The sequence below is a fragment of the Barbatula barbatula genome, assembly GCF_947034865.1.
Source record: "Barbatula barbatula genome assembly, chromosome: 14".
NCBI lineage: Eukaryota > Metazoa > Chordata > Actinopteri > Cypriniformes > Nemacheilidae > Barbatula > Barbatula barbatula.
In genome coordinates, this window is record NC_136777.1 from 755,111 (window position 1) to 767,718 (window position 12,608).

A 12,608-nucleotide genomic window follows, 5' to 3' on the forward strand; every position below is an offset into this window, starting at 1 on the left:
AGTGCAAATAATGAATGAAAAGAGACGTGACGACATGGAACGAGTGACGCTGATCCGAGTTCAATCGTTAAATCATTTTGACGTTTGAAAACACTCCAGAAAACATATTTCTTCTTGCTCAATAAAGTGTGTGTTTATGTGTGACGTGACACAAAATATCTATATAATAAAAATGAATCGGAATCAAAGGATTTATTACTGTAACCGGTACTCCCCGACCCACTGCGCAATAGCGTCATCACATTACCCCGCCCACCGCGGTAAACGGCGAGCGAAAGGCGAAATCCCCGCCCACTTTGGGAGACACGGTTGACGTCATTCGAATGATCGGTGAGAGGGAGCGACCTCTGAGGCCACTGCCTTGATTGACAGGAGGTTAGCGTCATGTGAACCAATAGCGGCTTCGGATGCTGTTTTCTGGGCGTTATTTCCTGTAGTGTTTTGCATGCGATTTTTGTCTTGTAAACTGCTTGTGTATAATGTTTAAAGCGAGACTGGAGGTACGTATATCGACATTTATTCAAGCGTACGCATCTTAAATGTTGCATTGATGCAGACGGTATGAATACGACGACAAAAACGAGCTTTTGACGTTTTGCTATCTCATATCTGACAGAAGTATATCAATGACTGCTAGCCTACGCTGCGGGATATTCTGCGTCTGCCGTTTGCGCGACACGATCCAGATATTCGCTAGTATATCACTAATATAACGCAAACGCTAATCATTTTACAGTTTAATCGTAGTACAATTCGTTAACGTTGAGTCCGACGCTTCAACTTGTGTTCCGCGCGCTCTGTTGATGTCATTGCTCTTGTCCCGTTTGTCCACTTGCGCCGTTTAACTGGACAGTAACTGTAAGCTAGCTAACGAACATATAATATCACGCGCCACAGAAATAAACTGACTAAAAAAACTTGACTAAACAATCGTGCGAAAACGGAATATGACGATATGAGCGGTCTCGCGAGCAACCGACTTCGCGCCAGTCGTACGTTTTAAATGTGAAAAGTTGTCTCCCGAAGGAAGTAACGGATTTAACGGACTCTCCCTCATCCGGACGGACCGCCGGCGAGATGACGCGGCCCTCCAGTGCAGCCACTTCACATTTCACTGGAGTTTAGAGTCCCCGTCATCTTCCGTGGATGATCCAAGCCGGAGACCATCAGCTGGACATGGCCAGCCCACACCTGGCTGATCTGTCCCGGGCCTGGGAGAAGTACGTGGACTGCCGCTCTCACGGAGCAGATCTGCAGGTAAGACCCGACTGCTGACTTACTGCAGTGGACACGAAAATACAAAGTTTACTGCACAGACAAGGCTTAAGCCTGGTCCCAGACTAAAACGAAAGAGCTTTGAGCCGTCTTCATTTAAATCTACTGCCCTAACATATCTTAAAATGTGTCATTGCCATCGTTTTGTCTCAAGGTGCACATCGGTCATGTCAATGAAAGTGACTTAGAAATATCCTAATTTAACTAAGGCACAGTCGTCTTAAGCCTTGTTTGTGAATCAGGGCCCTGATGTTTGAAGAATATTCTCTGTTCTGTCATTATCAAAAGCAAAGTCGGCCTAAAATAGAAATCTGTCATCATTTATTTGCCTGAATGTCTCTCTTTCTTCAGTGGAACACAAAAGACGATATTTTGATAAATGTCTGAGTGGTTTTGTGTTCATACAATGGAGTCAATGTGGTTCAATGAGGTTTGGTTATCAACATTCTTCAAAATATCTGCGTTTGTGTTCTGCAGAAGAAAGAAATCCACACAGGGTTGACATTTTCTTATTCTTATCATCTTTGTCTGAACTTTCCTTTTAAAGGGGTCATATGACACGGCTAAAACGAATATTTCTGTTTGTTTTAGATGTGATTCAATGTGTAAACACGATTCGAGGTTCACAGACGCCGTATTTTCCACATACCGTGCATGTTTGTATCTCCCTTTTGCTTACAAAGCTCATGGTTTTGAAAAGCGAGGTGCCCTGTGATTGGCCAGTTAACCAGTGTGTAGTTATTTTTCGAATACTGCAAGCGTGTGACGGGAATGTAACGCCTCTGACAGGTACGCCCACCTTACTTGTGTTTACATGTGGGCGGTCTTAGTCAAATCATTCCACGAGCTGATGTAGATTTGTGGGGGTGTGGCTACACGAGGTGTTTCAGGCAGGTCTGGGTGAGCATTCGCTTTTAGATAGAATGCATCTTTTGATCTGACACTTTCATTTTTGCAATTTTACGTGTCTAATACATGCATGAGCAACTTATAACACACCAAAGACACAGAAATACACATTTTCACACCTTATGACCCCTTTAAATAGACCATAACAGGACAATTGGGATGAGAAGTGAATGAGTCTGAAATGATACGGGATTTATCTAATACTGTCATCTGTGGTTTATGAACTTATCTCTTCTTTCAGATGAACCATAAAGCTAGATGCTCTTGATAGAATGCATTGAGATACAAGTACCTTCATAATCGCATCAATGCATGCACTTCAGGTTGTTTATAATCATGTTTATTTCTGACGTGTCTGCTCAAAGCAGCTGCTCAGAATAGTGCAGAGAAACCCCGGACAACGATATTTTGAACGTCAGTTTGACTCTCACTTCCTTCGTGAACTTGACAAAGTAAACTGTCGATGGTCTGCTGTTAAAGAATTGCCCTTCTATGTGATTACTTTGATTACTTGTAGCAGGGTTGGGAATCGAACATCAATTCCAATTTGAAATCGGAATGGAAACAAAAGGAACTGGAATCGGATACTTGAGATTTTAATTTGAAATCCTCTTATCAATTCCTGTGTGCATATTTTCAGAAAAGTAAAATCTGTGAAATCTCAATAAATTACCAATATTTTTACCATGGTAAGCATAGTTTATCTATAGTATTTGCATTAAAAGCACCATAACCGTGATGTAGTTAAACTATGGCAATACAAAATGTAATAAATCAGAAAAAACGGTTCTATGTGTATATATAGACAAAACAGTGCTCGGAAATATATACATATTTTTGCAAACAAGTCAATAAGCAGGTTAAATGACCATTCAGGTTGATATCTAAATGTTTTACTTCAACTGTGGAATCGAAACTGAGAATCGAAATCAATAAGCAGAATGGAAATGAACGATTCCCAACCCTAATTACTTGTGATTACTTTGATTTAACTTTTTGTGACGGCTTAATTTCAGGCAGTAGCGTGTTAAACACCCAAACAGTTTCAAACCAAGACTGTAACATTGTACAGCACTTCTCATATTATCGCCTCCTTCAAACAAATCATTGAATTGGCATTGATTTCCTCATTTTTGTTGTTTTAGATAAAGGTATCTGCTAAATGCTATAAATACACAAATATACTTATTGTCTGTGTCTGATACATTTGTCATTTGTTAAATAACACATAAGCTCCTGATGCGTCTTTCTTTGTCAATTGGTGTAAGATTTTAGAGGGTCTGCTTGTGCTTAGGTAAAGTTTTGTAAGCATGTGTGTCGTTGACACGTGTTTTGTGGTCATAGGTGATCACTTTCTCACTTTCCTCTTGATATGGTTTCAGTAACATTTCTGCTCAACACCTCTATATGACTTTGACACCCTGTTCTGACTATGTAACATTTGTTGATGTTTTGGCGGGTTCTCTTTAGTTCCTTGAAAATCCTTTGAAATAATTTGAAGCCATCTGGTAAAGTTGTTCAGTTGTACTGTGACTGTTGTGTTCAGTTTAGGATGAAAATGTTCAGGTTGTGATTTGTGTACAGTAAAATTGTGACCTCCTCTGATGTTTGTGTCAAAGTGAAAGTTCAGAGAACTGTTAACACGCTGTTGCATGTCACTCTCGTTTGGTGTTTTATTCGTCATGTTAATGTTGCTTTAAGTGCCTCGATGAGGAAGCTTAACATCATGTGATGTTTTCAGATGTGATTTAATGTGATCTTGATGAGAGAAATGTCATTCTGTGGCAGGATGCTTGCTGCCAGTTTGCGTCACTTCTTGTGGCTTTTCGAGCATCTAACTCTTGAGTGAGATTCTTCATTTTAGTTTTCTGGAACAATGTTGATGGATCGTGCGTAAGTTAGTGATTTTAATATTTGCTTTTCACGACTAGTGCTGGGTATAATAGCTAATGCAATAGTTTAATTGAAATATTTGTCTTGCCTCGTGGGGCTCTTGTGTGATTTTGATCATTTATGTAGAAAAAGCAATGTAGCGTTTCTGGGACTTATTTAGAAATATGTACTGAACGCAGATGATCAGCCCTAAAACAGTTATGTAGTTTATATTGGTTATGTACTAGATGTTTTGTTGACACCAATTTTCAAATATCATGTTTTTAATTGTTATCATGTTTGAATTGTGTTAGTTTGTATTTAGCTGTATTTTTAGCTGTATTTTTAGATATTTGAGTTATTGTGTCTTAAATCAAAACAAACCAACTGCAATTCAATTCAAAATTAACTGTTCCTCATAAATAGGAAGTTGGACTGATTCAAGAATATTTCTGAGCCCTTGATTCTATGGTCTGCCTGAAGATTATGAGTCATTATCCAGCTGGGGGTTAAACGAGGTCAAAGGGCGGAGCATACAGGCATATATTATGATAAGAGAGAAGATAAAAGATAGGTCTGAGTCTTTCTCTTATGCATTTTTATTAGGCCAGGAGTTAAAGGTTTGATGTCTATATGTGGCTTCTGTTACTGGCCTTTCTAAATCAGAATCTTTAGCTTGCTTCAGTTGATCATCGTGTATTTCTGCTTTTGTAAAGGCAGGCATGACCCTCGCAGCTGTCCTTCTGGTTGCACGTTTTGTGATGAGCTCTTGTTAACTGACTCAATGCCGTGAATAATTCATCTCTGTCTGTTGAGTCATGTTTCCACCGCTGGCACTGTCTGTGATGTGATGTGATAGATGGCCCTACCTCTTCCTGTACAACAGAAGTACAGTTTCTTCTCAAACGAGACCTCTAGATGTTTTATTAAACATGAAACTTCATTTGATTAAATGTGAAAAGCGTGATTTCTTTTTTTTCATGTTTTTTTTTATGCTTTCACTTACAGCATAATATCATTCAGAAACATGTGTAGAAATATAAGATTATTTACTAAATGTAAAATGTTACAAACTCAAATATCGTCATGTTGTCATGTCTTCAGTTTAACCAGTGTATATACTGCTTGATAATATTGCTACCATTGTGTTTGTTTACTGTGTTGATATAAAGTCATCTCGCAGGCGTGCGCATACATGTTCTCTTTCATTCTAAAATACTACAGTGGCCAAACTGTGTGCATGCACTTTTATTAATTTATTTATTTAAGTGGCAATGTCTTTTTATGTAGCACAAGCACACAACCCTGATTTAATCTTTGAGTCAATTTAATTTTTTTGCATGTCACGCATGCTGGTGAGTGGTGATGAACCTTAAAGGGTGAAAATTCTGTCATTTACGTTTTTCCAAATCTGTCTACTGTATCTGTGATGAACACAGAGAAATATATTTGGAAGAATGTTTAAATCAAGTATGATTGAATAGTTATGGAGAAAAATCTTTATTAAAATTATTATTAAACAAAAATATATATATTTAAATTCAACATACCTTGTTAATTGTTTCACTTATAGTATTAATCGGTCAATATTAAACCTATTGGTTGGCGGTTATACACTTCCTTTTGATCTTTTGCAATAGCAGTATGAACTTCTGCAAATACATTTAAATTATTTTGAGACTGGCTCAAGTAAAGAATATAACACCGCCATGTGTTGCTGTGCATGTCTCACACATGAAAACTAAGTGAGAACTTGTTAATTAGATGCTTTCCAGATACCATATGATGCCCAGCATGCAACATGCAATGAACTACTGCGAAATGACTCAACCCCAGAAAATATACACATCCATTTTGAGAAGAAAGATGTGCTTTTGCTGAAATATCTACTTGGTTGTCTGATACTAACACGAAACAGTTTTAATAGACTCGCTCTCTTTCACCCGCTGCACTATTTAGTACTTCATTACTTGTTTTTTTCTTTCTGTCTTTCCTTTTGTATTTCTGACCATGTAGCATCATTATAACTTTCTGTTCATCTCATAATTTCATCTGTCATTTCTTTCTCTCCTGAGTCCCATGTTTTCAGTCCCTTGCTGATGCTGTTACTGTGGCTGATCCCTTCTACTCTGATTTTCATTAGATAGCCGGACCCTGATTCTCTGGTGAGTCTCTGAAGCCGGCTTAATTTCATGACCTCTGTGACTCTAAGTAACCCTGCCTGTAAACCTGTGATACTGCCACTAACAACGTGTATAGCTACAGCAGTAAAATCTTTTGTTTAAGAACTTTGTTTTGACTTTAAAGCTGAAACACTAATGTTTGGCCAACACATTGAAAACGTGTGTTTGTATGACTCTGTTTTTATGATTCACAATTGCTGCCTATATCTTTGCAAATCAGTCAGGTTTGAGGTTCCATTTTAGTTTTTTATGGTTCTAGTGCCCTTAAATGTAGTTTAATATGTAGCCAGGGCCGGTTCTAGCCTTTTGGGCTCCCCAGGCGAGATTCCCATTGTCACCCCCCAATGGCTCTGCCCTCCTACCACCATGCTCCACCTCTACACTATACAAAGCATTTGCAACCTTCCATGAGAAAGAAAAATAAACATTTGGGAAGACACATTTAATAATTATTGCAAAATTGTCTGAATTAAAATATTAAAATATATACTGTATTTTAAACTTCAGCAGAAAGCGACTGCTTAGTTTGCCTAAGCCTAGTGTGTAGCTCACTAGCACGTTTGCTGGTCGTTTTACCGAAGTTAGTGGGTCAGTTGCCAGAAACCCTTTAAGTTAAGCAAACCCTTAAAATCCAAGTGAAATAAAAAATGACAATGCCTATTTTTTCATGAAATACTGCAGCGTTTATAGTAAATAGTCGATCAATGTGGGTCGTTCTCTTTTTAAAATGTGTGTGCCCTCATAATGTTTAGTTAAAATCCGAAAATGCACTTCCTTCCTGTAATGACTATCCATCTTACATGACATATGTTAGACAGCTTGATTAAATCACAGAGAAAGACGAAAGCCACGGCCACAATTCAATTTCATTCGAAATTCCCTTTCACTCGGAAATGCTTCAAAATACAGAAACTTCTGGTTCCCGGGGACTTTAATTTTAATTGTACCAGTACAACATCCACATCACTTATTGGCAACATCCACATTACACTTTTATAAACTAAATTTGTTCTGTTTTTGGTGCGCACTCGAGTGCGATTGCTGCATTCACACCTGCCCAAGAAGAAAATCAAACTGTGGTGCGATTAAACCGTATTAAATGAGTCAGGTGTGAAAGCACTCTTACCCTAATGGGGTACCTTATTACCTTAGAACCTTATTATCTCTAGCATCAGTGCTGTATGTGTTTCTCTTGTGACAGATGGGTCAGTGTAATCTCAATAGGAAGTGAGTTGTTTGTACAGATCTTGTAAAACTGAAAGCAAATTGAGTCTCCTAGAAATGATTTCACTAACATCTAGATGGATGACTTCTGTCAGTTTACTTCTATCAAAACCATATCGCCCAAATAAAGCAAACATACCGTATATTTGAGATGTTTAAATGCAAACTGGCAACAAAGATAAAAACATTTAAGAAATGTATATTTATTTATTAATTTACTAAATGAAACTAAAAGGTCCGTGGTCAAAGTCTCAAAAACAGTGCAAATGTGTTATAATCTCATTAGTGACTCTGTCAGATGTTAAAGTCGATCTCTGTGACCCACATGATGAGCTCAACTCTGTCACGTGGATTATTGTAGCATGCTCATCCTGTCGCAACAACCGCCGTGACATCTGCGTGACGGCCGACAGTTGAAGGATCGGACCACCAAGTTTATTTATTTAGGTCTTATTTACATTTATTTTTGGTATGTAAAAAAGTGTGACATATTCTGACTCTCAGAACATCCAAGTATTTTTTGCTTTTTCACACACAGTATTTACGTCCTCCATGCTTTTGAGTGTGTAGTCTCACTTTAGTGTAAGCAGCTGTTCTTGTAGTAATTTTGTGCACCCGCTCATGTGAGTGGAAGTTGTTCTGTGTAATGTGATTATTCTGTGTCTGTTCCAGTAAATGGAGGCTGACACGACTAACAGAGAAGTCTTGGGACGTTTTGAGTGCTCGCTGCTCGAGTGAATGTGCTGAAATACTGGATCAATGTCTTATATGGGTGAAATCCCCTGGATTAAATAAGAGAATGTCTGATGCATTAGAAAGGAGAGACATTAAATACAGGAATTGTCTTGATCTTTTGAAATGAGAGTTTAATATAATACGTATATATACAGAATGTTTGCACTCATTCTTCAGTCCAGCCAGAACATCTACATTACATTAAAAAAGTGATTGATGGCAAGTTTATATCATCAAGCATCACTCACATTTTCTTCAGATAATTGTAAAAATCTTTACCCATTGTTTCTGCGTTTCAGGTGATTCTTCAGTGCTTGGAGAGTTTTCTGTGTCTGTTCCACTGTGTTCGACACATCAGCGAGCCGAGAGGAAAGGATGCGCTGAAGTTCTGGTAAATGCTTCTCTTTAACGGTCTGGATCAGACTACAATGACTCCACGTGACAGTGTATATAATATATGACGGAAATGATTCTCATAATCTTTTTCATAATATAATTTAGAATCATGGTCTTTTGATCGGATCACATTTTTTGTAGACAAAATGATATCTGTTCCGACATTAATATCAGATCACTGTATCTGTTTTAGACATCTTTGATCTTGTTTTTATGTAAACACCCAATTAGAGATCTCCCCTTCACTTCAGTCAATTGAACCTCGTGGCCAGATGAGCTGAGAATCATAGTGACCAGCCGCAAGAGCTCATGTTAATTTGCATTGTGCTGAGAGGACCTGATTGAGGCCAGCAATTAGAAGTGGCTTCATGCCATGCACTCAATTAAGCATGTTTTCCAGCTCCTAATCTTCATCTTGTGATCATGTGCACTTCCTGGAACGAGCCAAAACTCAGGAACTGAAAGAAGTCAATGCCCCTCTGATGTAAGCGCATTAGACTGATATTATAGCGTGTGATCACTCTTTATGAAACAATTTGATCGCTTGGAAAGGTTTATCTCATTTCAGAGAGAAAACAATTACTTTGTTAACAGCTGGATGCAGGTACACAGAGATGCTCTGTTAAACATCACTCTGATACATAATAATTCTAGCCTTGTTTCTGCTGTATCGCCTCTTTTAGTAATAAATAGACTTTTGTTGAATGTAACCTGTGCTTATTCATTTATGTGGTACTCCAGGACAGTATTGGAGGTTTTTAGAAGAACCGGATGTAAGCTTTTTTCTGCACATACAATTATTGCTTAATTCTAATGTACAGAATGACACTCCAAAGATAACATTAACCAAACCAAACGAGGCCTGAATAACATTATAGAAAGAAAAGGGGATTGCATTATTGCTTTTAGTTTTTTATTTGTTAATCAATTTGTTTCAGCATCAGACAAATGTCAGATTCTCATTCTTGACCAGAGGTTTGCTTCACAGCCGGCCCCTGCTTGACCATGTGACATCACATGCTTTCATGTGATGCACTGATCAACTCAAAATCTGGAGCGCAAATGTCTTTTTAATGGAATTTACAGCACAGGACAGAAAAATCTGTCATTATTAAATCGCGCAGGCGTGTGGATTCAGGCCTGCAGGTTAGTGGAGGACACGTACAGTTACCATGAACGGATGATATAGCTGGAATTGTTACTAGTGGATTATGTTGGTGATTTTGAGTTCCTCATCGGGCACGTTGTAGGAGGTATGTCAGCTAGATTGATGTATGGTGATGAAGAGGTGTTTTATACATAAATATATGCACTAAAACATTGATGCTACGTGAAAATAAATATTACCACACAATTGTACAAGAACTATAAAAAATGTGTGCGAAACCGAATATTTACTTACTGTATTTTTTCATGACATTTTTGACAAAATTTCATTCACTTTGTCATTTTTTTATTTATGCCAAAAGGGCTGTACTGTTTTATTTAAAATACATTTTCAGTTCATGTTTAGTGAGATTCATTCTTCAGGTCCTAAAGAACTGAGGTTTACTAGTTTTTAAGTCTTGGGGCTGTTTCTTTGATATAAATGTCGTTTGGTAAAGTGAGATGTCTGCCCAGCGGTGATGTGGAAGATTGAATAACTGTTTGATGTGATACTGTACGCTTGGGTCGGTGTCTACAGACCATAAATCTTCCAACCCATAAATCTACTGATTTGGTTTAGAAGAGTTATAGCTGCATTATCCAAATGATTGAGCTGATGAGGTCATGGAGGCTGTGCTCCGTACATGCACAAGGCTTGTGAGATTGAAGTTATTGTTATTGAAGTTATTGATCATCAATCAATTTGTGTATGTAGGTGGACCTGTTTCAACCCCTAGGGCCCAATGCGGCACAAGTGTTTTTGCTGGTTTCAGCCCAACGCAGTTATCATTTTCCCTTCTTGCGAAACGTTGTTTAAATAGCAATGGGCGTGCTGGTCTAAAAAAGAGGCCATGGCGAGAGTGCAACTCCCTCTTAAAGGAAATGGGAGATGATACTCTGATTGGTTTATTGCACATTATGCCCAAAACACACCCATTACTCATTAAGAGAATCAGGACAACCCGTAAAGACCATGCGCCAGGGACTGTTTTCCTGTTGTCAAACTAGCAAAAGTGGATTCGGATACGCCCTGAGTGCACTTTAGACTATGCACTTAGATTGGTAAAATAGGGCCCAAATGGTAGGCAGTGTTTTAAATGATGCTCCTGATATAAAAGCTTTTTTTAACAGATCATTTATAGACTGTATGAAGTCAGGGCTTTGTTGAGAAGGTGATTCCAGACTGCATGAAAGAAATGTGGCTATAAATATAATTACAATCATGCAGTAAAACAACATCAAATAGTAATTGAGAATGGACTATCTCACCCATATTTGAGTGGATTGTGTTGTTAGCTTAGAATATGAAAAACCCTGAAATCAGTTTCTTGCTTTTAATATAAACTGGTGCAAAGCTGTTAAACATGAGGAATGTCTAACATGTATTTTATGTTTGCAGCTCGGACATGAGTGGGGCCAGTAACACCCTGGCACGGGAGTTCCTGACAGATGTGCACCAGTTGTGTAGTGCGGTGGCCCAGCGGGCGGAGGACGAGGAGGAGAGTCACATGGTGGCCCTGGGGGAGTACCTGGTGCGGGGGCGTGGCTTCCTGCTCCTCAGCACCTTGGACTATGTTATTGATCAGGTCAGCCCAAAAACCCTTCATGAGATATTCTAAAACACTACACGAGATATTTCATTTATTTTCAGTTTTACCATATAGACAAATGTTGTCTCTCTCTCTCTTTGAAGTGAGAGTTGTAATGAATCATGTCTGAAATGTCTCACGGGCCTTTTCTCAGAACCTCAACACGACATCAATGGCCTGTATGTTTGTATAGTGGTTCCTCATCCACTATGTTAATTAACTAGCTGTCAGATGCTTGTTTATCTGTGGTCACATGACACAGTGGCAGGCTGTCTCCTCTATTTGCTTTTAATTTACACTTGTCAGAGTGCTTTCTCTCCTCCATGTAAAGAATGCTCTCTCGCTCGGGGTGGAACCAGTATTTAGAGGTGCGCTATCATCCCTTGTGTCCGACAAACCCTTCTTAGACTCAAACCTTTAAAAGATCTCTACAGGTTTCGGTTCCAGTCTGTGTGTGTCTACTGTTTGCGTGGCAGCAGAAGGGAGAGAAGTCTTAAGTAAGCTTCTTCAGACTGGTCATCAATCCTGGAAGACTGTTGTTGATTAGATTTGCAGAGATAGAGTGAGGAATCTCATTTAAATCCTGAATTAACCTCTCCGTCTTAAACCTTTGTCGCATAGGAGTTGACCTGTCGGGAAGAGCTGCTTACACTGTTGTTGTCTCTGCTACCTCTGGTCTGGAAGATTCCTGTACAGGAGGAGAAAGCCCCAGGTAAGAGAGCGTCTCTAAACTACTAATTGTTTTGAAAATTCAGAACAAACATAAGGCAACTAATTTTTGACCCGTTAGCTTTGCCTTTTTTACAAGCTATATTGTAAACATCCATTTGGTTTTAGCACATCATTTTTAACCTTGTTTAATATTTAAGTACTGCTATTGAATTCCACATTGACTTTGTATTCATCTGGAAACACGATATGTTTCCTTACAATATGTTTTATTAAGCATCTGATGGCGGGGATTTTGATCTTAGAAGGACTTTATAAATTGTTAAGTAGCTGACTTTGTGCACAAAAAGTGAGACCATGAAACGGCTTGATTTATTAAACAGTACAGTAATAACCTGGGGGCTTTCATTGACCCTGAGACGTGAGCCATTTAGTGTAGACATGCTAATCTTTTCTAGCAGCTCCTATTCAAATTGTTTGCTTATTAGTTCCCGTAATGGTGCACCTTTAGAGGCCCCCATGACTTGTTATAATTACACAGGTTGAAGCTCGTCGAGACAAATGTAAATGTAGACCTTATTTCTTACTTTTCCTTGTTTAATTTGGTTTA

General features: G+C 38.6%; 1 protein-coding gene across 5 annotated transcripts in view; it reads left to right on the top strand.

Annotated features, from left to right (window-relative positions):
* Window positions 1-436: 436 nt before the first annotated feature.
* The window catches only part of lyst (lysosomal trafficking regulator), a 45,347-nt gene continuing 33,175 nt past the window's right edge, over window positions 437-12,608 (top strand). For 3 of the 5 annotated variants that reach the window (XR_013787546.1, XM_079472454.1, XM_079472456.1), the window contains exons 1-5: window positions 437-500; window positions 1,027-1,257; window positions 8,498-8,589; window positions 11,140-11,326; window positions 11,951-12,041. Coding sequence is in view for 4 of the 5 variants with exons in the window: in XM_079472454.1 (XP_079328580.1) it covers window positions 1,147-1,257; window positions 8,498-8,589; window positions 11,140-11,326; window positions 11,951-12,041 (481 nt within the window). In the remaining variant the exon portion in view is untranslated. Of the gene's footprint in view, window positions 501-627; window positions 1,258-8,497; window positions 8,590-9,638; window positions 9,741-11,139; window positions 11,327-11,950; window positions 12,042-12,608 lie in introns of those variants that run through there. The other 2 variants (XM_079472455.1, XM_079472457.1) reach the window with 2 other exon arrangements.